General features: G+C 45.6%; 1 protein-coding gene across 1 annotated transcript in view; it reads left to right on the top strand.

Annotated features, from left to right (window-relative positions):
* Nucleotides 1–22854, top strand: part of LOC148473255 (NACHT, LRR and PYD domains-containing protein 12-like) — a 98846-nt gene that overhangs the window by 71758 nt on the left and 4234 nt on the right. Inside the window, exons 8-11 of the mRNA XM_088459849.1 lie at nt 1586–1756; nt 14668–14838; nt 17198–17368; nt 19891–20058. Coding sequence (XP_088315975.1) covers nt 1586–1756; nt 14668–14838; nt 17198–17368; nt 19891–20058 — 681 coding nt within the window. The remainder of the gene's footprint in view (nt 1–1585; nt 1757–14667; nt 14839–17197; nt 17369–19890; nt 20059–22854) is intronic.

The following is a 22854-nucleotide window of genomic DNA, read 5'->3' as shown; positions in this document are numbered from 1 at the left end:
TAGGTTAGGAGTAAATTATACTGATTCCCCCTAGACATTGTTCTGCATGTAGCCCCAGGAGGGGAGTCCCAGCCATTTCTGTGATAGTCCATAACCCTGTTTAACACCAACAATCATTCCAGGGTCAAAGTCACTTTTACAAGTGTTTGCTCTACATGTAGATGTGTTTATTGGAATATGTCAAATGAGAGAGACAAGTGGTTACATTTTAGAGGTGAGATTGCATCCGCAACACTAAACTTGATAGCCAGCTATATAAATACACTTTTAAAAATAGGTAGAGTCAGATAAGCATTGTAATTTCACATCTCATATATATATATATATATATATATATATTTAAAATGTTGCAAGTTCCTCCATTTCTCGTTACCCAGGATAAATCAGGACACTACAAATATCTTCTAAATGATAAAGGGTTATAGGTGTTAATATAATCATTGCGACTGATGGCTGATGATCCCTGTGCCCTGCCTCGGGAGTACCCTGCAGCCATTTTGTTTGTATGTCCGGAGGACCCTGAAGAACTGATTGTAAAATTCAATGAAGCCTGCTTGTAAAGTACATGATAATGGACAGACTTGCATTTAATACAGCATTGCAGGGCCCTGCTGAATGTATTCAGGCATATGTGGTACGGTTGAAGCTGTTAGCATTTAAATGTGACTACGGTGCACTCACTGATGAGTTGATAAGGGGCATACCAGTTTGTGGCATAGGCAACAATACCACACGCACTCACCTTCTAAGGGAAAAGGGACTGGCCTTGGAAACTGCCATACATATAGTATCAACAGGCTGCTACATGATCAATCAAATAAGAATGTGCTGGAATTTAACAAAACAGAGACAATATTTGTGACATCCAACATCAGTCATAGCCACAACAATGCTGTGTCAACTGTGGTGGTCTCATCACTCTGAGCGCTTCAAATGCCCTGCATGCAAGTGCCATATTGCTTGTTTCATATTCAACCATTTTGCACAATGGTGTAACTTAATGTCTTCTGTATCGCCCCGAATGCTGTGATTGAAGCCTCCAGTTCGGTGAACTTTATAGCCTATGGTGGTCAGATAATTAAGACCCCCAGGTGCGATGCAATGCGACCGATGCCGTCGTACAAGTTGGAGAGCCCTGGGGGGCGGCACTGTCACAACCCCTGCATCTGGTTAGCAGGGTGCTTGGAACGGCACTCTGCCACCCGTTCAGTTGGTCGGAGCATCCTGAGGAAGCTTCAGCTAGTGATGCTGTGCTCTTGTCATGGCGTTCCTGCCAACCATACCCTGGGGCACAACCTTATGATGGCATGCGCTCAGGGGGAGGGGCGGTGGCACACAGGGTGCTCTGAAACCCTGTTATGGAGCTGCTCTTTGGTGACATCTAATATTGCACACTAGCAGGGCTGGATTTTCTTTTTATATTTCATAAGTCAGAATTAGGGAATGTTTTGTTCAAAATATAGTGTTACAATGCATGGAGACTTAATATTGCTAATTCATATTTTAAACTAATTAAAAACTAATTCTAATCTTGCCTGATGCCGGTTAAAACAAAAACAATGTATTCTGTATTCTTATTTTACAGTTTGGATCACAATAGGTTGTCTGAAAGTTCCTGCTCCCAGCTGGCATCTGCAATAGGAAGTAACCAGTCCCTGAGGAAACTCAATCTGTCTCATAACAGCCTGGAAGGTCCTCAGTTCTGTGAATTGGCGGCAGCTCTGTCCAGTCCAACATGTATGATAGAGGAATTATAGTGAGTATACAAAGATCTGTACACCGGAGAGGGTAAGGGAGTGGGTAGTAATTACCTGGGCCTGGACTTGTTTAAGGGACCCATCAGGGGCCAGGGCCAGCTGTGCAGGTGGGAGAATGCCCCCCTCCCCACGGCGTGGCGGTGCGCATAGTAGTTTTAATTTTGTTTTATAAGATGGACATGGCCACACACCGTCAGAGAGAATTGTGTAAATGTATGCTTTAAACTTATAGTATTGATGTGATACAGTCAGGTCCATAAATATTGGGACATTGACAGAATTTTCAGATGTTGGCCTCTATTCACCACCACAATTGCTTTGAAATGAAACAAACAAGATGTGATTTAACTGCAGACTTTCAGATTTAATATGAGGGTAATTACATCCAAATCAGGTGAACGCTGTAGGAATTACAACGGTTTCTATATGTGCCTCCCACTTTTTAAGGGGCCAAAAGTAATGGGACAAACTAAACAATCCTAAATCTAACATTCACTTTTTAATACTTTGTTGCAAATCCTTTGCAGGCAATTACAGCCTGAAGTCTGGAACGCATAGACATCACCAGACGCTGGGTTTCATCCCTGGTGATGCTCTGCCAAGCCTCTACTGCAAATGTCTTCAGTTCCTGCTTGTTCTTGGGGCATTTTCCCTTCAGTTTTGTCTTCATCAAGTGAAATGCATGCTCAATCTGATCCAGGTCAGGGGATTGACTTGGCCATTGCATAACATTCCACTTTTTAGCCTTAAAAAACTCTTTGGTTGCTTTTGCAGTATGCTTCGGGTCATTGTCCATCTGCACTGTGAAGCGCTGTCCAATGAGTTCTGAAGCATTTGACTGAATATGAGCATATAATATTGCCCGAAACACTTCAGAATTCATTCTGCTGCTTTTGTCAGCAGTCACATCATCAATAAATACAAGGGAACCAGTTCCATTGGCAGCCATACATGCCCACGCCATGACACTACCACCACCATGCTTCACTGATGAGGTGGTATGTTTTGGATCATGAGCAGTTCCTTTCCTTCTCTTCTCTTCCCATCACTCTGGTACAAGTTGATCTTTGTCTCATCTGTCCATAGGATGTTGTTCCAGAACTGTAATGGCTTTTTTAGATGTTGTTTGGCAAACTCTAATCTGGTCTTCCTGTTTTTGTGGCTCACCAATGGTTTGCATCTTGTGGTGAACCCTCTATATTCATTGTGAACTGTTCTCTTCATTGTTGACTTTGACACATATACATCTACCTCCTGGAGAGTGTTCTTGATTTGGCCAACTGTCGTGAAGGGGTTTTTCTTCACCAGAGAAATAATTATTTTTTCATTCACCACAGTTGTTTTCCATGGTCTTCCGGGTCTTTTGGTGTTGCTGAGCTCTCCGGTCCGTTCTTTCTTTTTAAGAATGTTCCAAACAGTTGATTTGGCCACACCTAATGTTTTTGCTATCTCTCTGATGGGTTTGTTTTGATTTTTCAGCCTTATGATGGCTTGCTTCACTGATAGTGACAGCTCTTTGGATTTCATATTGAGAGTTGACAGCAACTGATTCCAAATGCAAATGTCACACCTAGAATCAATTCCAGACCTTTTACCTGCTTTAATTGATAATGAAATAATGAGGGAATAGCCCACACCTGTCCATGAAATAGCTTTTGAGTTGATAGTCCCATTACTTTTGGCCCCTTAAAAAGTGGGAGGCACATATTGAAACTGTTGTAATTCCTACACCGTTCACCCGATTTGGATGTAATTACCCTCAAATTAAATCTGAAAGTCTGCAGTTAAAGCACATCTTGTTTGTTTCATTTCAAAACCATTGGGGTGGTGAATAGAGGCCAAAATCTGAAAATTCTGTCAATGTCCCAATATTTATGGACCTGACTGTATTTGCAAGTACTGATCAGAAATATTGTTTTCTCATTATTATTGCATTGATTTGGGGAGAACTTATCTACTGTTATGTGAAAAGGATGATGCAACAAAATCATAATGAGCAACTACACTTGTTTTGTTAAAAATATGGGACTACCGGTTCCAACAATCATTTATACCATTTTTATACCGAAATTCCAGGTCTGACCCGGAGGTTGGAAAAGGGTTCCAATGCGGATCAGACCCGGAATTTCCCCGGCGACCGACCCAGGATATTCCCAAGTCGGCGCCATTCACTCCGCCCACAGACCTGTCTTTTCCAGCATTGAAGTGGACGCTTGGAGATGACGTCATCTCCAAGTGCCACTGTAGCCGGCCAATCGGCAGGCAAGCGGCACGATCCTCTTCACTCTGACCCAGATCACGCCGTTTACACTGCAGGGTTTCACGGGTTATTTCCGTGTTAAACCCTGCAAGTTACCTGGGTTGATTTGCCGCGTCACTTGACCCAGCAATCCAACCCTTTCCCCTTTTACACCAAGGAGCTACCCGGGTTAACCCTGCAATAACCCGGGTTTTAGCTCTGGTGTAAAAGGGGTATTAGACAGCGGTGAAATAGTGCAGATCCATTGTGGCCACAGCACTGCCTTTTCGGGCCTAAAAAATGACGGTGAGAAACCCTGTCTTATCTAGGGGACTGTGCACCACCTCCTGCCCTGCCCCCAGTGGAGAGATATTTACATTCCTTAATGACAGCCAAGCAGCTCCAAACAAGAATCCAAAATGTCTGCCGCGGTTCTATTGCAGGTAGGAGAGATGCTTACTTCCTCCCCTGATTTACTTATTGTGATCACTCCATGGCCTCCGCACACTGGACCTCATTCAGAGGCGTTCGCACAGAGCAAATGGTCGTAGCGAGCGATGTATTTTTCAACTGCGCATGTGTGTACATGGCAGTGTGTGTGCGCAAGCCTGTCTTTCTGACCGCAATCCTCTTGCTCCTTAGTCACTACGAGGTCGTAGCTGAGATTGACATTTTGTGCCGTTTGTGGGTGGTCACAGGGAAAGGTGGTTGACCTTAAAAAGGGCATTTTAAGGGCGTGCATATATTACTGAGCAAGTCATCACACACGTCATCTCGTTGCACTAACGATGCTACCGCTCGCAGATCTAAGGGTAGCCCAGGGTCTACCTTAAGCACTGCAAGTGCAGGCGATGGTTTCTGCCTCAACCGATGTCTGTAAGCAATTAACACTGTAACAGGTGTTAATCGTGCTGACGTAGGTTGCCGCCTGCGACCGACTCTGAATGAGGCCGTATAGATAGGAGGTGTGCTTTCATTGTTGTGGGTGTTTCCGCGCTCACGATGTGCTTTGCGACGGAGCGCTCGTTTTGCATATTCTCGATCAGTTTGGGTGCTACCGATCGCTCCCGAGCGACTGCCTCTGAATGAGGTCCACAGATATTAATGATGTGATATAAATACCTACGATAGTGACTAGTTACACTGACGATAAGGAGCGTATATTGAGAATTCAAGCTCCATGAGAAAGAGACCAGACATACAGTGACATTGTTACAGTGTTTCTATTATGTGCAGAAGTAGTATCAATCACAATGTTTCCAATACGTGTCTAGAAAATAATACACAGATCTTCTGTGCCCTTTGGATGTTTATGAACAGCATAAGGTTAACCAGAGATTGTGGAGGTTAACCAATACTTTGTAAGCTTGAGTCTAGGTGCATTATACACTCTACTGGATCACCAAATTGCATTATAATAGAGAATTGAATGAATAGGAGTGAATAAACCAGATTATGTTTAATAAAACTTACACGCTGAGACCTGAGCGGCAATAGTGATCAGAAACATCATATATGAAAGAGACACATTATGTGATAAATGGCGAATACATCCATTTGGGAGACATTTGAAATAGGATACATAAAGCAATTACCTATGATAGATTAACTTTGTATGTGAGATAGGGAGTCTTTCCTGTAATAAGACATATTTTATAACACATGGGTCTAAATACCATGAGAAATGGAATTGAAGTGTTTTATATTAGATACACGTGTGGTACGATTGGAGTAGGGAGTAAGGGCCTCATTCAGAGGCGGTCGTTAGATGCTAGCGTTCGCTCTGAATCAGGGCGGCCACTTGCATCCTGAACGGCCGCCTCCTTGTTGATCGGTAACGACCGACATGGGTGATGGTCAAGACCATCGGGGCTTACGACCAGACCCTAGGGTAGGGTCTGGGCACTCATAAGCCCCAGGGAGCTTCCTGCTCTGTTTGAGCAGGAAGTTCCCCACTGACATCAGCAATGATGTCAGTGGGGCCGCCCCCAAACGGCAAGCGTTCTGACTGGAATGCCTCCATCTGGCCGGGCACGCCCCCGGCCCGCCCAGCAAATGAGGCGAGCTGTCACTCAACATCGACATCTCGCCCCGTCTGTTACAAGACCCCCCGTCGTTAGCTGGGTCTCGCGCATGCGCACGACGGAGCCGGCTCCATCGTGCGCATGCGCTGTGGGGCAACATCGAGTCTGTTGTGAGCACTCAGCGCTTACGACCGACTCTGAATGAGCTCCTAACTCCCATTGATACAATTTATATTCAGTATTCAGCCCCCATTCATAATGAGGAGAGAACCTTATTATTACGGAGGAGAATTTGCCCGCATAATAATTAACAACAGTTAATGTTTGCAGGATATTAAGGGAAACCAGGACTCTAATATTATATATATGGATGAATTTAAGATAATCATCACCTGATTATACAGGAGTGGTGATACTATTAATATATAAATCCAAATATTAGTATTTGGTCATAATTATTATCTAATAGGAAGGCTGTTGTGAATAGTAAATATAATAATGTGACAGGATTCAGGACCTTATTCAGAGTCGGTCGTGAGCGCTGAGCGCTCGCAACCGACTCAATGTTGGTCCACAGGGCAAGCGCACGACGAAGTCGGCTCAGTCATGCGCATGCACGAGCCCCCGCTAACGATGGGTGATCCGTCGTTAGCGGGCTCGAAGCAGACGGAGCAAGCTGTCGATGTTGATTGACAGCTCGCTCTGTTTGCTGGGTGGGCAGGGGGCATGCCTGCCCAAACGGAGGCGTTCCCGCCGGAACGCTAGCCGTTTGGGGGCGGCCCCACTGACATCATCAGTGATGTCAGTGGGGAGCTTCCTGCTGAAACCCAGCCAGGAAGCTCCCTGGGGCTTAAGGTTGACGAGACCCTAGCCTAGGGTCTCGTCATAAGCCCCGATGCTGCCATTTTCAAAGTCCCATTAAATTCAATGTGCTTGCAGCTGATTGGCTGAGAGAGCTGTCTGCCACAGCTCTCAGCAAATAGGCGCTTGCCTATAGACTTCAATGGGCACAGGAAAAGGAAGGATGATGCCGCCCATCCCCCTGCACTGACACCGCTGCTCCCGCTGCCGACACCGCCGGCACCCCTGCATTGCTGACACCCTGCACCCTGCGGATACTGCCAGCACCCTGCACTGCTGCCTCCGTACTGAGGATACCATAAGCACCCTCACACTGCGGACACTGCACGCACCCATGCATTGCCGCTCTCCATACTACGAATACCATCAGCCCCCCTTGCACTGCCGGCACTCCCACACTGTATACCGCACTGTGGGCCTGATTCAGACCCGGTCGCAAGCACTGTGCGCTCGCAACTGGGTCGATGGTGGGCCAGTGCGCATGTGCACGATGGAGCTGGCTCCGTCGTACGCATGCTCGAGACCTGGATAGCGACGGGCACTCCGTCGCTCCGGGTCTCGCAACAAAGGGGGCGTGCTGTTGATGTTGAGTGACAGTTCGTCCTTTGGTGGGCGGGCCGGGGGAGTGGCTGCCCAAACAGAGGCGTTCCCATGTGAACGCCTCCGTTTGGGGGTGGGCCCACTGACCTCACGAGTGATGTCAGTGGGAGAGATTTCGGCTCTGTTAAAGCCGAAATCTCTCTGGGCTCTGGGGCTTGCGGCCACGAGACCCTACCACAAGGGTCTCTTCGCAAGCCCGATGGTCGCAATGGTCTTGACCATCGCGACCATCTTCCTGGCCGCTCGCTATAGCTGTGGGTGGTCACCCACAGCTATGCAAGCGGCCAGGGGACCGTTCTAAAAATAAAATAGCTCGGCCCTGATTCAGAGCGAGCGCTCTGTCAGAGTGTCCGGTACTGAATCAGGGCCTGTATCTGACCTGTACTGTATCCAACCCACACTGTATCCCACACTGTCTCCAACCTGCACTGTATCCAACACTATATTAGACCTGCCCTGTATCCAACCCACAATATATCCAACCCACACTGTATCTGACCTACACTATAAACTGCACTGTATCAGACATGTACTGTAACCGAATCACACTGTACCCCACACTGTATCCAACCTGCACTGTATCCAACCCACAATGTATACCACACTGTATTTGGCCTGCGCTATATCCAACCCACACTGTATCCCACACTATATCAGACCCGCACTGTATCGGACCTGCACTGTATCCAACCCACACTGTATCCCTCACTATATCAGACCCGCACTGTATCCCGCACTGTATCGGACTTGCACTGTATCCAACCCACACTGTATCCCACACTATATCAGATTCGCACTGTATCCCGCACTGTATCGGACCTGCACTGTATCCAACCCACACTGTATACCATACTGTATCTGGCCTGCACTATATCCAACCCACACTGTATCCTGCACTATATCAGATCCACACTGTACCTTGCACTGTATCCGACCCGCACTGTATCCAACCTGGACTGTATAATGCACTGTATCCGGCCTGCACTGTATCCTACCCACACTGTATCCTGCACTATATCAGACCCGCACTGTATCCCGTATCGTAGCGAGTCTCTTTCAAAAGGGGGCGAGCTGTCGATGTTGAATGACAGCTTGCCCCATTTGGAAGGCGGGCCCGGGGGGTGGCAGCCCAAACGGAGGCGTTCCCATGGGAATGCCTGCCGTTTGGGGGAGGCCCCACTGACATCACTAGTGATGTCAGTGGAGAGCTTCCGGCTCTGACAGAGCCAGAAGCTCACCGGGGCATACGACAAGTGAGACCCTACCCTAGGGTCTCGTCGTAAGCCCCGATGGTCGCGATGGTCTATGACCATTGCGACCATCACCCTAGCGGTCGTTAGAGCTGTGGGTGTAAACCCACAGCCTAACGACCGAAACAGAGGCGGGCGGTCAGGATGCAAGCGGCCGCCCAGTTTTTGAGCGACCGCTTGCATCCTCTGACCGCCTCTGAATGAGGGCCTGTATCTGCCCGGCAGTATACCTTCCACTGTATCTGACCGCAACTGTTTCTGACCCACAGGTATGGAATGCTGTTTCTATGGTTGGGAAGATTTTTGGGAAATGCTCAACAAAAAAAATGGTATATATAGGCCTATAGCCTTACCTGAGAACGCTGTTAGATTGGTTGAGATAAAATATTATATTGACATGTAAAAAACAATTACATTTAGCCACATATAAAAAGCCGTCAATTCAATGGTTAGTTGTATATACCATGACATTCATAGCAAAAACGATATCTATATATCAGTATAATTAGTTAATACACAATATATGAGGACTTTAGTCCTGATGAATAAAAAACAACCTATGTCTTATTAGACTCCTCAAATTTCATATAGTTTAAATAGGCAGGGCTTGTCCAAAGCTTATCACTGGCAATATTTACTTTTTGCAACCAATTGTTCTCTTAAAGCAAACGACAAAGGGCCTGATTCAGAGCCGCTTGTAAGCGGCCGCTCGTTCGCTCCGAGCGATGTTTGCCCAACTGCGCATGCGTACGGATCGTTATACGCATGCGCGAACCAGTCAGTGCGGCCGAAAATCGTTTGTTCGCTAAATAGCGAATGCCTGCTATTTTGAGTGACAGAATGAGGCGTATGTGGGTGGTAACAGGGGAAGGTGCTTGAAAACGGGAAGTGGACATCCGAACGCAGGCGTGCTTAAAGGTCAAAACGGGCGTTTTATTGGTGTGCATAATTAAAACAGCAGCGTCATTGACCACGTCACTGGGTTATTTTATAGTCAGAACTGCTCGCAAGATTGTGGTAGCAAAAACCAACCCCAAGAATAGCGAGCAGCTCATACCCTGGTCGATGTACTCGATTAATCTAATAAATAGCGGACATGACGTAGGATGCGAGCGGCCAGGGGGCGTATTTTTTAAAAAAACGACCGCAAGTTTTGTTCGCTCGTTCAGACCTAGAGGCGTGAACAGACCGCAAAGAGCGAACGGTTCATTTGAATAGCCACCCCTATTTTCTGGACGAGCGAGCGCAAATAGCGTCCGGCTCTGAATCAGGCCCAAAGTCTCCTTATGCATGAAGCCAGTTAGTTAGTATAAATAATCCATGCGGTTAGTAAGCGCTTATGGAGCAGTATTAGTATTCACATGTATGCATGTTATGGTAAGCAGCCATTTATAATCCCATTTCAATTCAGCACATACTGCGCATAATGTTCTCTGCTGCTGTCCCACAATAATGAATAGTCATTTGTATCTTTATGCAATCCTCTCTCCAATTCCTTTAAAAAGCGCTATGACAACTGTCAGTATTATGTTACCGCCTCTGTCATCCAGGTACCATGTGTGACGCGTTTCTCCGCCTAGTAAAACACCATCAGCGGCTTCCTCAACCAATCTAACAGCGCTCTCAGGTAAGGCTATAGGCCTATATATACCATTTTTTAGATTGCAACATTAAGGGGTACAACACCCTTAGTTGGGAGCTGCAGTTATATTTGGGTATATACTGTCACATATTGGATCAGCGCCCTAAAGGTTTTTTTTTTTGGGGCTTTCTTTGCAAAAAGACTGATTTACATGGGCACAGAGTGCCAGTCATCTATGGCCACGCACCCCCAGGTGGGAAATACAGATTGGGCACTGAGAATAGGCATGTGCTGGGAGCATGTGCACTTGTGTAGGGAGCATTCATGTCTGCTGTTGCTTTTTACACATGGTTTTGGGTTTTTTTGTTTGCTGCTACGACGACTAATTGTTTTGAGCAAGGATATTCCACGCACGATTTTTAGTAAATTTCTGTGATATTTATTAACAGTTTCTTATATAGCACAGCAAATTCAGTGTTGAATTGTTTTCTATTGAACGTACTTGCCAGTTAGTTTGATTGGTTATTGCTAATACATTACTAATTTGCACAACATTTGTAAACAGAAATAACTGCCATGTGTTTGTGCCGCTGCTCTGTTGGTTGCTTAGTTTAGCCAGCCAGCCTTTGGCCTTTGTTGGTGAACAATATTGTGAGCTGTGAGGTGGTCAAAATTGACTGGAAATGACTGGAAATTAATTATTGAGGTTAATAATACAGTTGGAACAGAAAAACGCCCAAATTATGTGATTTTAGCTGATTTTGTCAACTTCTGAAGAAAATACATATCCAAATCAAAACACGCAAGGGCGGTTTTGAAAAACCAAATTCAGATCCAAAACCCCGAAGGACATACCATAGGCAAATGCAGGGGGTTTCCGGTTGCCTGGAAACCCCCCTCCCCAGCCCACACCATGACCACAATAGAATGAGTAATATATCAGAATTTTACTAGCGCTGCATGTTATTCTCAGTATCACAAATTAAATAATTAGTACCACCTGTGGATCTTTTAACATGTGTCAGCCAGTAATAAATACACCTATGCAACTAGGAGATCTGGAAAACATGTTACTGTTAGGGGTGCACTGCTATAGGCCATCTATAGGCTTAATTATTAATACTGGATAATAATACACTATCCAACGAGACCAATATGTACATATATGTCCAGGGCAGTACTAGGTTCTTCTGCTGCTCTCCCAGACTCCTGTACTTGCTCCCATATCCTGGAATGGTGCCCACATCTGAAACAAAAAAAATCAGCTAAGGCAGGATGGCCCTACTGACACATTTAATGCCTTACTGTGATAGCTGGTCCTATACTGTATGCTGCAATTATAACACACAATACACTTTGTATGACACAAAGATGGATAAGTGCTAATTCTACCCTCTTCATGGACTGGTCACACTCACTCTAGTCTAAAATCAGGCATTTGGAAACCCCCTTCAAGAACTTCTGCGTCTGCCACTGCATGTGGATAAAAAACCAAAACACGTGGGTCGGCGCACATTATACGCAGCGAGTTTTATCACTCGTTGTGAATGATAAAACTCATTGATAAATAAGGCCCATATTAAAATTCTAAACATTTTCAAGCTCCATTCGCCCAGGCCGAGCGGAGCGAGGAGTTTTCAACCGCGAGGTGTCAGAAATGAACCAGGTTCATTTGTATAAAGGGCTCTAACTCTGCCCGGTTAACTCCTAGACCCATTAAAATTAAATCAGTTCTTGAGAAATTAGAGACTGTTTTGCCTAATCTTAAATCAGCATGATTACAAGATATTAATTTTAGGACTGAATCGTACCTATATATCCCATAGAAAGCACTTTGTGCCCTCAGATACAAAATGTGGCCACTCCAATGTGTCTCTATCCCACAACATATGGTATTGTGGAAAATTAGTAGGTTTTGGAACAAACTTTTATACTTCTTAAACTCCACACTGAAACTAAAACTATCTAAGAATGCTCCTGCTTTTCTTTTTGCTGACTTCTCCACCTGGGAGACAGAATCCTTTGAAACCCTCCTTGATGGTTATGGTGACAGTAGCTAAGCAATTGATACTTAGGCATTGGATCTCACGATCCTCCCCCACATTGAGTGAATGGAAGATCTCTGTACTAGACGTTTTCTATTGTGAAAGCCCTAAGGCTACTTTCAATATTGGAAAAGGAGTCTCGGCCTTTTCAAAACAATGGGGAATGTATATTGAGTGTCTGCCAGCTCAGACCCAAACTAACATTTGGAAGGTTTTTGACCATACGTAGTGGTTTCTGTTGCAACAAATCACTTAATGTACTCTCCCACTCCATTTTAATTTCTCTAATCAGATAATTTTGTTCTATTCCAATACATTGTTACTGACTAGTGTTGGGACATCTGGTTCAGCTTGCTGTGTGTCAGTATCTGGACATGCCCCCTCATCCTGGTGTGTTCTGAATTGTGTTTCACTTCTTGGTCTCCTTAGGTTCTCAAACTCGGTCCTCAGGACCCCAAACAGTGCATGTTTTGCAGGTCTCCTGACAATCACAATTGAAATAATTAGCTTTACCTGTGGGTCTTTTAAAATGTGTCAGTGAGTAATGATTACACCTGTGCAGCTGCTGGGTGACCTGCAAAACATGAACTGTGTGGGGTCCTGAGGACCGAGTTTGAGAACCACTGCCTTAAAATGGCCACACATCTACAGATTATCTGTCCAACCTGCCAACTAGTTGATTGGTTGGAATGAAAATCTGGTAAGGTATGGGAGTAACTGATGATCAGCAATTTGCTCCCAAATGCCGGAAAATGGACAAAAACTGTTGTTTGAACAAATTGTTTAGATCAAACATTTCACAAACTTGTCTGAACAACCATTTTCATCTGTATTCTGGCATTTAGGAGCAAATTGCTGATCATCATTTACTCCCATACGTTACCAGATTTTCATTCCAACCAATCAACTAGTTGGATGGTTGGATGAAAGTTGGTCTAGTGTGTGGCCAGCTTTAGGCAATTAATCTTGCCACCTCCTAGGTGGTTCCCGTCCCGACATTGGTGAATTATATATTGCGCTACATTGCTACAGTATATTGATACTTTAATTTGTTTAATTGTATATGGTACTTATGTATCTTAGTATATTTGATGTATGTGCCTGTTCTATGCTACATCCCTCACACTTTAAGAAAAATGCTTCCACATTTGTAAAGTGTTCTATCCATATTCTTTTATTTATGTAATTGTAAAACGTAAGATTATAACAGCGACCTTTATTTTTGCTTTCTGTCAAGAAATAAGAAATAATGTAGACAACTGCTCAAATATTGTATTGTATTTTATTCTTAATATGTATAATGTACATTTTATTTTGCTGTTCAAAAAAACAAAATTGTAGGCAGTGATACCACATAGTCCCCTGCTAATTAAGATGGTACTAAAGATCCAAGAATAAAATCTTTGGTCCCCGTAATATCTGGTTCCCTGGGAGGTAGAGATTAGGTGGTACCCCCTGGTAGCCCAACCCTCCTCTAAATGTTAAGCTATTTTCTAGGTCCATGCATCCACAGCAAAAGTATCAGGGGCTTCCAACCACGAGGTGTCCGAAATTTCTGATCGAGCTTCTGGTTCCAAATCCCCAGTGGTAAAATAAGGGGACCGGGTGATACTGCCAAAGGGACCCTCCACCCTCTCTGACATCCAGGTGGCACTGCTCCTCGTGGCAATAGACTACAGAGACCTGAATGGATGGAGGTGGAGCCGATAGCCTCTCACACACAAGACTATCAGGAGACAGTACGCTATTTTCACAGTTACACTCTCAAGTTCCAAAAAGACAATTACATATTTTCTACATCCCCATACCAAAGTATGAGGCAGCAGACACTATCGGAGGAGAATTGTAACCAGGAGATATCAGTGATATCTCCTGACTAATATGATTAATAAATGGGTCCATGACTTGTAAATCACAATGGACATGAAAAGTTTGCAAAAAATAACGGATTTAACTAATGAGTTAGGATTAGGGGGTCTATTTACTAAGCAGTGTTAGGAGACAAAGTGAAATGAGATAAGGTACCAGCTCCCAACTGTCATCTCACAGGCTGTGTTTGAAAAATGGCAGTTAGGAGCTGATTGGCTGCTACCTTATCACCGTTCACTTTATCTCCTGTCCTAACACAGCTTAGTAAATAGACCCCTAGGTTATTTATAGTACTGAATAAGGTACAATGGTGCATTAAAGCTGGTAAAAATCATTATTGTCTTGTGCATCATTGTTTTTCTCTATTTTCTCTTTTTTATCGGGCGCAAGCATCTGCAGACTGCATATCACAACCAATGTATTCTCATTTTCTTTTACAGTTTGAATCACAATGATCTGACGGACAGTTCCTGCTCCCAGCTGGCATCTGCAATAACAAACAATCAGTCTCTGAGGATCCTGGGTCTGTCTCACAACAGTCTGGAAGGTCCTCAGTTTGGTGACTTGGCAGCAGCTCTGTCCAGTCCAACCTGCCAGATAGAGGAATTACTGTGAGTATGAGAGGACCTGTGCAGGAAAGAGACATGAGGTGTCTGATACAGTGGCGTAACTTCATCCCAGGTGCCCGGAGGCAAGATAAATGTTGGTGCCCCCCCGCAAATTAAATTTACCACCCTCCCAGCACCTGTGCCAGCCCCAGCTGCCACCGCCCCCTATGCAGTGCCAGTAGTGGTCCCCCTGTGCAGTGCCCTCTGTAGAGGTCCCCCTATCCAGTGCCGCCTATGTAGTGCCCCCCAGTAATGGTCCCCCTTTGCAGTGCCCCAGTAGTAAGGGCCCCTATAGTGCTCCCAGGAGTAAGCCCCCTGTAGTAAGCCCCAAATAGTAAACTCCCTGTAGTGCCCCCAGTAATGCCCCCTGAAACCCCGCTCCAGTGCTGCTGCCTTCAATCCCCAGCGCCCACTCCTCGGAACTATGGGAGTGACATCATGACGTCACTCCCATAGTGCATTGCGTGACCCAGAAGTGGAGCTCAGGAGTGAGCTCCATTCGTCCAGTTACCACCAGGGGAAAGAAGGAGCCGGGCGCCCGCTGGTAACACACTCAACGGGCGCCCGGCGACTGCACCCCCCATATTGAAGCCGCTGGAGGTGGAGCGCCGATCAGCGGCGCTCCATCACCACAGCAGTGCCCGGAACGGCCCGGGGGACAATGGAGCAAGGTACCCCCTTAAGGGCTGGAGCCCGGCGGCAAATGACTCCTTTGTCTCCGGGAGTTCCGCCACTGGTCTGATATTAATAAGTTGTTTTCTTTGTCATTAAAGCTGCATTATTTGTTATATAGTTGTGTTCTGGGATATATTAACTAAAGTGCTGGTTTTTAGAAGTGGAGATGTTGCCCATAGCAACCAATCAGATCTAGCTATTATTTTCTAGAAGGTGCTAGTTAAATGTTAATTAGAATCTGATTGGTTGCTATGGGCAAGATCTCCACTTCTAAAAAACCTGCACTTTAGTAAATATACCCCCCTGGACTTTCATTTGGTCATTGCAGCATATTAAACTTTTTGTTGTATAACTACGCCGAGAGTTGCTTTGGCCTTGTGCTTGGGATCATTGTCCTGCAGAATGGTGAACTTTCTCCCGAGCTCTAGCAGACGTGTTGTCTTGCAGTATTTCCCTGTATTTTGCACTATCCATCCTCCTTCGATTGTAAGAAGATGCCCAGTCCCCGGTGAGGAAAAGCGTCCCCACAACATATTGCTGCCACCTCCATACTTTAATGTTGGAATCAGTGGCAGCTTCTATCCTTTTAGATGAGAGAGTCTGTCCATGCTGCAGTCTGGATGAATGACAATCCGTACTGTCCGTGTCACTGTGTCTGCCAGGTCTAATGGGCATGTGCAAAGGATCTAGCAGGTGCTGGGAGCAGCTCATGTGCGCAAACATCGGCTTGCATCAACACTAAAAGCCGTGTAGGGCTGACGGAAAGGCAATGGAGTGGCTCCCCATTGGAAGCGCTCGGAGTTTACTTACAGTGACATCTTCAGATGGCACTTGTTCTCGTAGCCCTGCTCCTTCCTATGGGAAGGAGTTCTGGGGATGCGAAGAGGGATCCGAGCTGATCCCTCCACCGCCATCTCATGGACTCCCCGGTGGCTGTGCCCATGCGTAGCCGTGCCGATGGGGAGGAGGTAAGTAATGCAACTACATCTGTAGCTGCTATACTAACTGAGGGGACAGCTGGTTTTTGGAGCAGCTGTCCCCGCACCAGAGCAATGATGAATTGCTCCGGTGTAAACTATCCCCCGCTGCGAATGGGATACTTAAGTATCCCTCACAGCGAGAGCATTACTTAATCACCGGGGGACATATGGCCTCCGATGGTGAATAGGTCCCATAGTGTTTTGAATTGGGACCAAAAAGCTCAATTTTTATCTCATCTCACCACAAAACTGTAGACCACATTTTAGCTGGGTCACTTTGATGGTTTTTTGACAAACTCCAGATGTGTTTTTTCTTCAGCAATAGCTTCTTTCTAGCCACTCTCCCATACAGGCCAGTTTCATGCAGAGCAGTTGATCGGGGTGACCGCTGCACCTTCACTTCCCTCTCAGCCAGTGACCTCTGTAGCTCCTTCAGACTGATAGTTGGCCAGTCTGTGACTTCCCTCACAAGTCACCCTCTTGCTGTGCTTTGAGGGACGGCCTTGCCTAGGCAGTGCCTGGGTGGTGTGATGCAGCTTCCTATTACTCACAAAGGTCCCAAAAATAGGCAGGTATGCCAACAAGCATATATTTCTCTAATACTATAGACTCATGCACAACTCTAAATCAGGCCCTTGATTGTACCACGATTCATGATTTGGTAGCTCTTATAATTTTTTTTTTCTTTTCATTTTACTTTTGTACAGCTTGAGGCAAACTGGTCTAGAAGGGAGTTCTTGTTCCAAGTTGGCCTCTGCAATAAGCAATAACCAGTCCCTGAAGAAGCTTGACCTATCTGGCAATGACCTGGCTGGTCCTCACTTCGGCCACCTGATGTCAGCTCTGTCCAGTCCAACATGCCGGATAGAGAAACTAGTGTAAGTATAAGAGATCTATATATATGTCAAATACATTGATTTAATAGAAAAAATATAAGCACATTCTGAATAAAGAGTGAGTTCTGATGTCATCGCTTATAATGATGTCATCACTGCAGTGTTCATTTGCAAAATTATTACAGACATTAGTCAACTTGGATTTCTGTGAAATGTATAAAAAGAACAGCTCACTGTTTTGTAAACTCCACGTAATTTACAGGAGAGAGCGCATTATGGGCCTGATTCAGAGCCGGTCGCTATTTGCGCTCGCTCGTCCAGAAAATAGGGGTGGCTATTCAAATGAACCGTTCGCTGTTTGAGGTCTGTTCACGCCTCTAGGTCTGAACGAGCGAACAAAACTTGCGGTCGTTTTTAGGGAAACTACGCCCCCTGGCCGCTCGCATCCTACGTCATGTCCGCTATTTATTAGATTAATCGAGTACATCGACCAGGGTATGAGCTGCTCGCTATTCTTGTGGTTGGTTTTTGCTACCACAATTTTGCGAGCAGTTCTGGCTATAAAATAACCCAGTGACGTGGTCAATGACGCTGCTGTATTAATTATGCACACCCATAAAACGCCCGTTTTGACCTTTAAGCACGCCTGCGATCGGATCTCCACTCCCCGTTTTCAAGCACCTTCCCCTGTTACCACCCACATACGCCTCCTCCTGTCACTCAGGCATTCGCTATTTTGCGAGCACATGAATTTCGGCCGCACTGACTGGTTCGCGCATGCGTATAACGATCCGTACGCATGCGCAGTTGGGCAAACATCGCTCGGAGCGAACGAGCTGCCACTTACGAGTGGCTCTGAATCAGGCCCTATGTTATATATAATCCTGTGTACCACATTGCTGAGCCTCTAATATTACTGCTGACAGTTGCCAGACTTCATAACTTGCCGTGTAGCTGATGCCCAGCTCCTCCGTGTGTTACCCACTCAGTGTGCAAATAAACAGAAAGAGGTTTAATGGGCATATTTATTCTTTTTACTAAAATAGTGTGAAAGCAGGTGTTTTCACACCCTTTTCTCATTATTTTAGTATCGCTTAAATGTACTAAAGGGAAATTGGATTCACAAAATTCTAATTATCACTTTCTTTTAGTAAGCAGATCGCATTTCCCATACTTGTAATGGGAAATGTGATATGTTTCAGAGTTACTAAAATAAATTGTAAATTAATACAGGGGGTGTATAATATTTACTAAAGTGTAGGTTTTAGAATTGGAGTTGTTGCCCAGAGCAACCAATCAGATTCTACATATCATTTATCTAGCACATTCTAGAAGATCAAAGCTACAATCTGATTGGTTGCTATGGGCAACAGCTCCACTTCTAAAACCCCGGCAGTTTAGTAAATATACCCTAGGGAGTGAGCCCTGTGATAATAACACTGTAAACGTGCAGTCGTTCCACAATCTGTGCTGTGCTGTGAACGATTAATCGTTCAGTGTAGGCACCCTCCTAAATCCCCGAACATGGACAATCTGTCATTATCGGCAGATTGACCAGCATGTTCGGGCGATGATAGATGTAAAAAATGACCAGCGGGAGTGCACATCGGTGGTCGTTATTGACATTAAGATGCCCGATTTGTGCCCAATTAACAAGCGATTGAACGATAATGATGTCGTTATCGTTCAATCGCTCTGTTTAATCGGGTAGTGGGTGTGCGCCTTTAGTCTCCCAGGTACACATTTATATTGTGAGTATAGTAGATCTATAGCTGGGTACAGAAAGTGTTGAGCCCTGAACTGCAGCTGGGCTTATGATTTTGCTCTGTGACCCATGACAACCAATCAGATGACAGCTCACGCTAACGTGACTGCCCTAGACAGCCAGAAAGAGATTTCTGATTGGCTGTTTTGATGCTTTACAGCATATCCTAGCTTTTTGCACCATGTAAGTAATTGAAAAACATTATGCGGCCTATTTATCAATTAATATTTACAGGACATCCACAAAATATACCCTTTTTCAGGGGGGACGCACGCAAATATTAAGTATCCCTGGCATTTATGTACAGGGGAGCACAGCAGATATCGGAGATATCAGCTGTGGTCCCCAGTTTTTGCTTGCAAAAGCAGCTCCCATAGGCTTTTACCACCTGGAACGTGCTCAGCACGGGGGATCGCTACGGGGGGAGGGGGTGGTTACAACTCTCTGCCCACTACCGTTGGCCCTGTATAGCAGGGCAGCAGGACATAGGGGAGGGATAGAAAGGAGGGCAGCAGCCTCCCTGGACCCTCTGCAACCATGCTCAATCTGTGTAATAATAACATGCCAGGAGGTTGAAGTACAGTAGGTTGAAAGATGAGGAGGTAGGACAAGGATTTTGGAGTAGTGAATAACGTGGGATGTGAACAAATGGTGTAGCGAGCTTTTGGAGAAGGGAAAGATGGATGAGCAGATAGCTGACTCTCACTACTGCCCAATCCTCAGGGCGTCACACTCGCTTCCTAACCTCCCAGGGTGTCCATTTATAGTGTGTACAATGTGTTTATCTCATATCTTGCAGTCTGGAGGATACCACATTGACAGATGACCAAGCTCCACTACTGCTGGCTTCACTGAGCAACAACACAAGTCTCACACATCTAGATCTAACTTCCAATGTCTTCAAGGACCATGGCTACTCCATCATCAAGGAGATTATACAGCAATCCACTGTCCTAACAGAGATCAGGTACATAGACTAAGGTGCTTAGGAAGTTTTATGCAGATGAAGGAATGATCCATAATCAGAACCAGAGGCATAAATGCAGAGGATCTTGCCTTTGTAGTACAGTCCATCCTCGTCTTACCTTTCATGCCGGCTTAGTCCTTTTCTGCCCATTTTCTCTTATCTGTAGAGAGCATTTGGATGATGCTGACACCGTCCTGCAATAATTTCACTTGCGTAATGCTGTGTCCTTTTGCCAATATTTCCATAGCCGGCACTTCTAGTAGGTAATCCCAGGGTACCAATGCTTAGGGGTTGCCTAAAACACTGAATGAGTGAAATAATGTCCCGCATGGACTGTTTTTTAATTTATCCACTGCACCCATACACGGAAAGCCACCCTCTGATGTGGAGAAGCAGCTGCAGGTTCCTACCTGTGAAGCGGTCATCTGGTGCTCCTCCTCCATGTCAGTGATGGGCAGGGAGAGTGGTCCTGGTCTAACTCATTCTATTCCTATTTAACTGCACTCTCTCATTTCTTCTGTGGAGATTGCAGCTTATGTCATGTGTAAGTGATTTTGGCTCATTCGGCCTCCTGGATAAGGTATGGCCAAGCAATCATTTCATTTATTCATTATGTAATTTTACGTTTCTAGAGATCCCTTGCCCCTTTCTCTCCCTTACGGGTCAGGATCCAGATTGTACACTCTGTTAATACATTGTTACTTTATCAGTGTTGGAAATTATGTGTGTGCAGGTGCTGATATTGCAGAGTTATGTAGGCACACACCAGTAGATGTCTAAAACTATGGACAGCCGGGTTACTTAACCAGTGGTGTTGGTACAGCCGTACTTACTGTTACATGGACACTAGTAATGGAGTGGAGCTTTAGTGAAGCGGGGTACTATACAGCTCAGCAGCTTGGTGGAGCAGGCTCATGGACTGGTGGCTGGCAACACCCCATAAGCATGGAGCCCCTACATTTGCATACACCCGGTGGGCCCTTCATGCCCCAGTCCGACACTGTTTATGTAGTCATTCTTTACAGTACAGTATTAACAAAGATTCCAGCACACTCATTCACTGATTTAGAGCCTGATTCAGCACGGATCACATTTGCAATGGCGTACGCAGATTGACCAATTGTTCAGTGCTGCGCATGCGTATTAACTGCGCTGCACGTGCGCAGGGACCGCACTGCCATGAGTGTTTGGGGGTGGTGACGGGGGAGTGGTGTGAGAAACGCAGGTGTTCCTGTCCGTTTGAACGCCGTTGCATGGGTGTGCATAAATTAGCCACTGCGATGGCATACGCAGCCTGAGTACTTACTGTGTGCGACAAGACTTGCAGCTTCTGCTGCTGACCAGACTTACGGTAGTTGCGCGTGAGGGGCCAATGTGCTTCGATGTTACCGATGTTACCGCAGGACTGCGAGGTATCACGGATATGAGAAGGCAGCAGTGGGCGTCTCTATGCAGGTTGAGCTATGGCAGGCATTAACATATTTTCGCAGCTTCATTGCGTGCGATTTTACAGCTGCAATCCATGCTGAATCATGGCCTTAGTTTTATACATACTCTTTCTGTTATACTATATGCCAATATAATGTGTTTGTGCATGTGGGTATGGCAGGTTTTGAATTTGAGACACATACAGATTGCACCCCTATAATGCTTTGGCCTTATAATAGTACACATATCTGGACCCCCCAGGTGCTGTGATTCTGTAAGGCACATTGTGGTTTTGCGAGTAGCCTACTCCTGATTTTGTAGCAGGTAGGTGTATCTGATGCTAACGTCTTATCAAAGTTCATCAACCTATCTCTTTACAGCCACCTCTCTCATTACCTAAAGCTTTTCCACATTTCTCTAGAATTTACATTATTTAGAGAATGTGCTCAATGCTTTAACTACTCAGCTGCTGGACCCACTACGCTCAGCTGTCATTGCTGTTACTGTCTGTGCTCAGCTCCCTGCCCACCTTCTCTGGCAGTAGGTTCACTGCAACACTCTTATCTAGGTATCCCTGCTTTAGCCATGCTCCCATGCCCAGGGACAGACCAGGTGGCAGAGCGGGCACCCTACAAACTATGGCCCTCATTCAAAGCCGCTCGCTATTTGCGGTCGTTCGTTCTAAAACAAGGGGTGGCTATTCAAATGAACCGTTCGCTCATTGCGGTCTGTTCACGCCTCTAAGTCTGAACGAGCGAGCAAAACTTGCGGTTGTAATTTTGAAAAATAAGCCCCCTGGCCGCCCGCACCATACGTCATGTCCACTATTTATTAGATTAATCGAGTACATCGGACGGCGTATGAACTGCTCGCTATTCTTGTGGCTGGTTTTTTCAACCGCTATTTTGCGAGCAGTTTGGAGTAAAAAAAAACCAAGTGACGTGGTCAATGACGCTGCTGTATTAATTATGCACACCCTTAAAACGCCCGTTTTGACCTTTAAGCACGCCTGCGATCAAATTCCACTCCCCGTTTTCAAGCACCTTCCCCTGTTACCACCCACATACGCCTCATTCTGTCACTCAAAATAGCAGGCATTCACTATATAGCGAACAAACGATTTTCGGCCGCACAGACTGGTTCGCATATGCGTATTGAAATCCGTACGCATGCGGAGATGTGCGAACATCGGTCAGAACGAACGAGCGGCCGCTTACGAGCGGCTCTGAATCAGGGCCCATGGGCCTGATTCACTACCAATCGCAACTGCGATTGCAATAGTGATTACGCATGCAGTCTCACTGAGATAGTATGCTAATCCATTGCGATCGCTATGTCGTCACAGCATAACATATGGACGCCCACTTC

The sequence above is a fragment of the Taudactylus pleione genome, unplaced genomic scaffold, assembly GCF_031769625.1.
Source record: "Taudactylus pleione unplaced genomic scaffold, aTauple2 ptg000946l, whole genome shotgun sequence".
Taxonomy (NCBI): Eukaryota; Metazoa; Chordata; class Amphibia; order Anura; family Myobatrachidae; genus Taudactylus; species Taudactylus pleione.
Note: the sequence above shows the minus strand (reverse complement) of the source record. Positions and strands in the feature narration are given on the sequence as shown.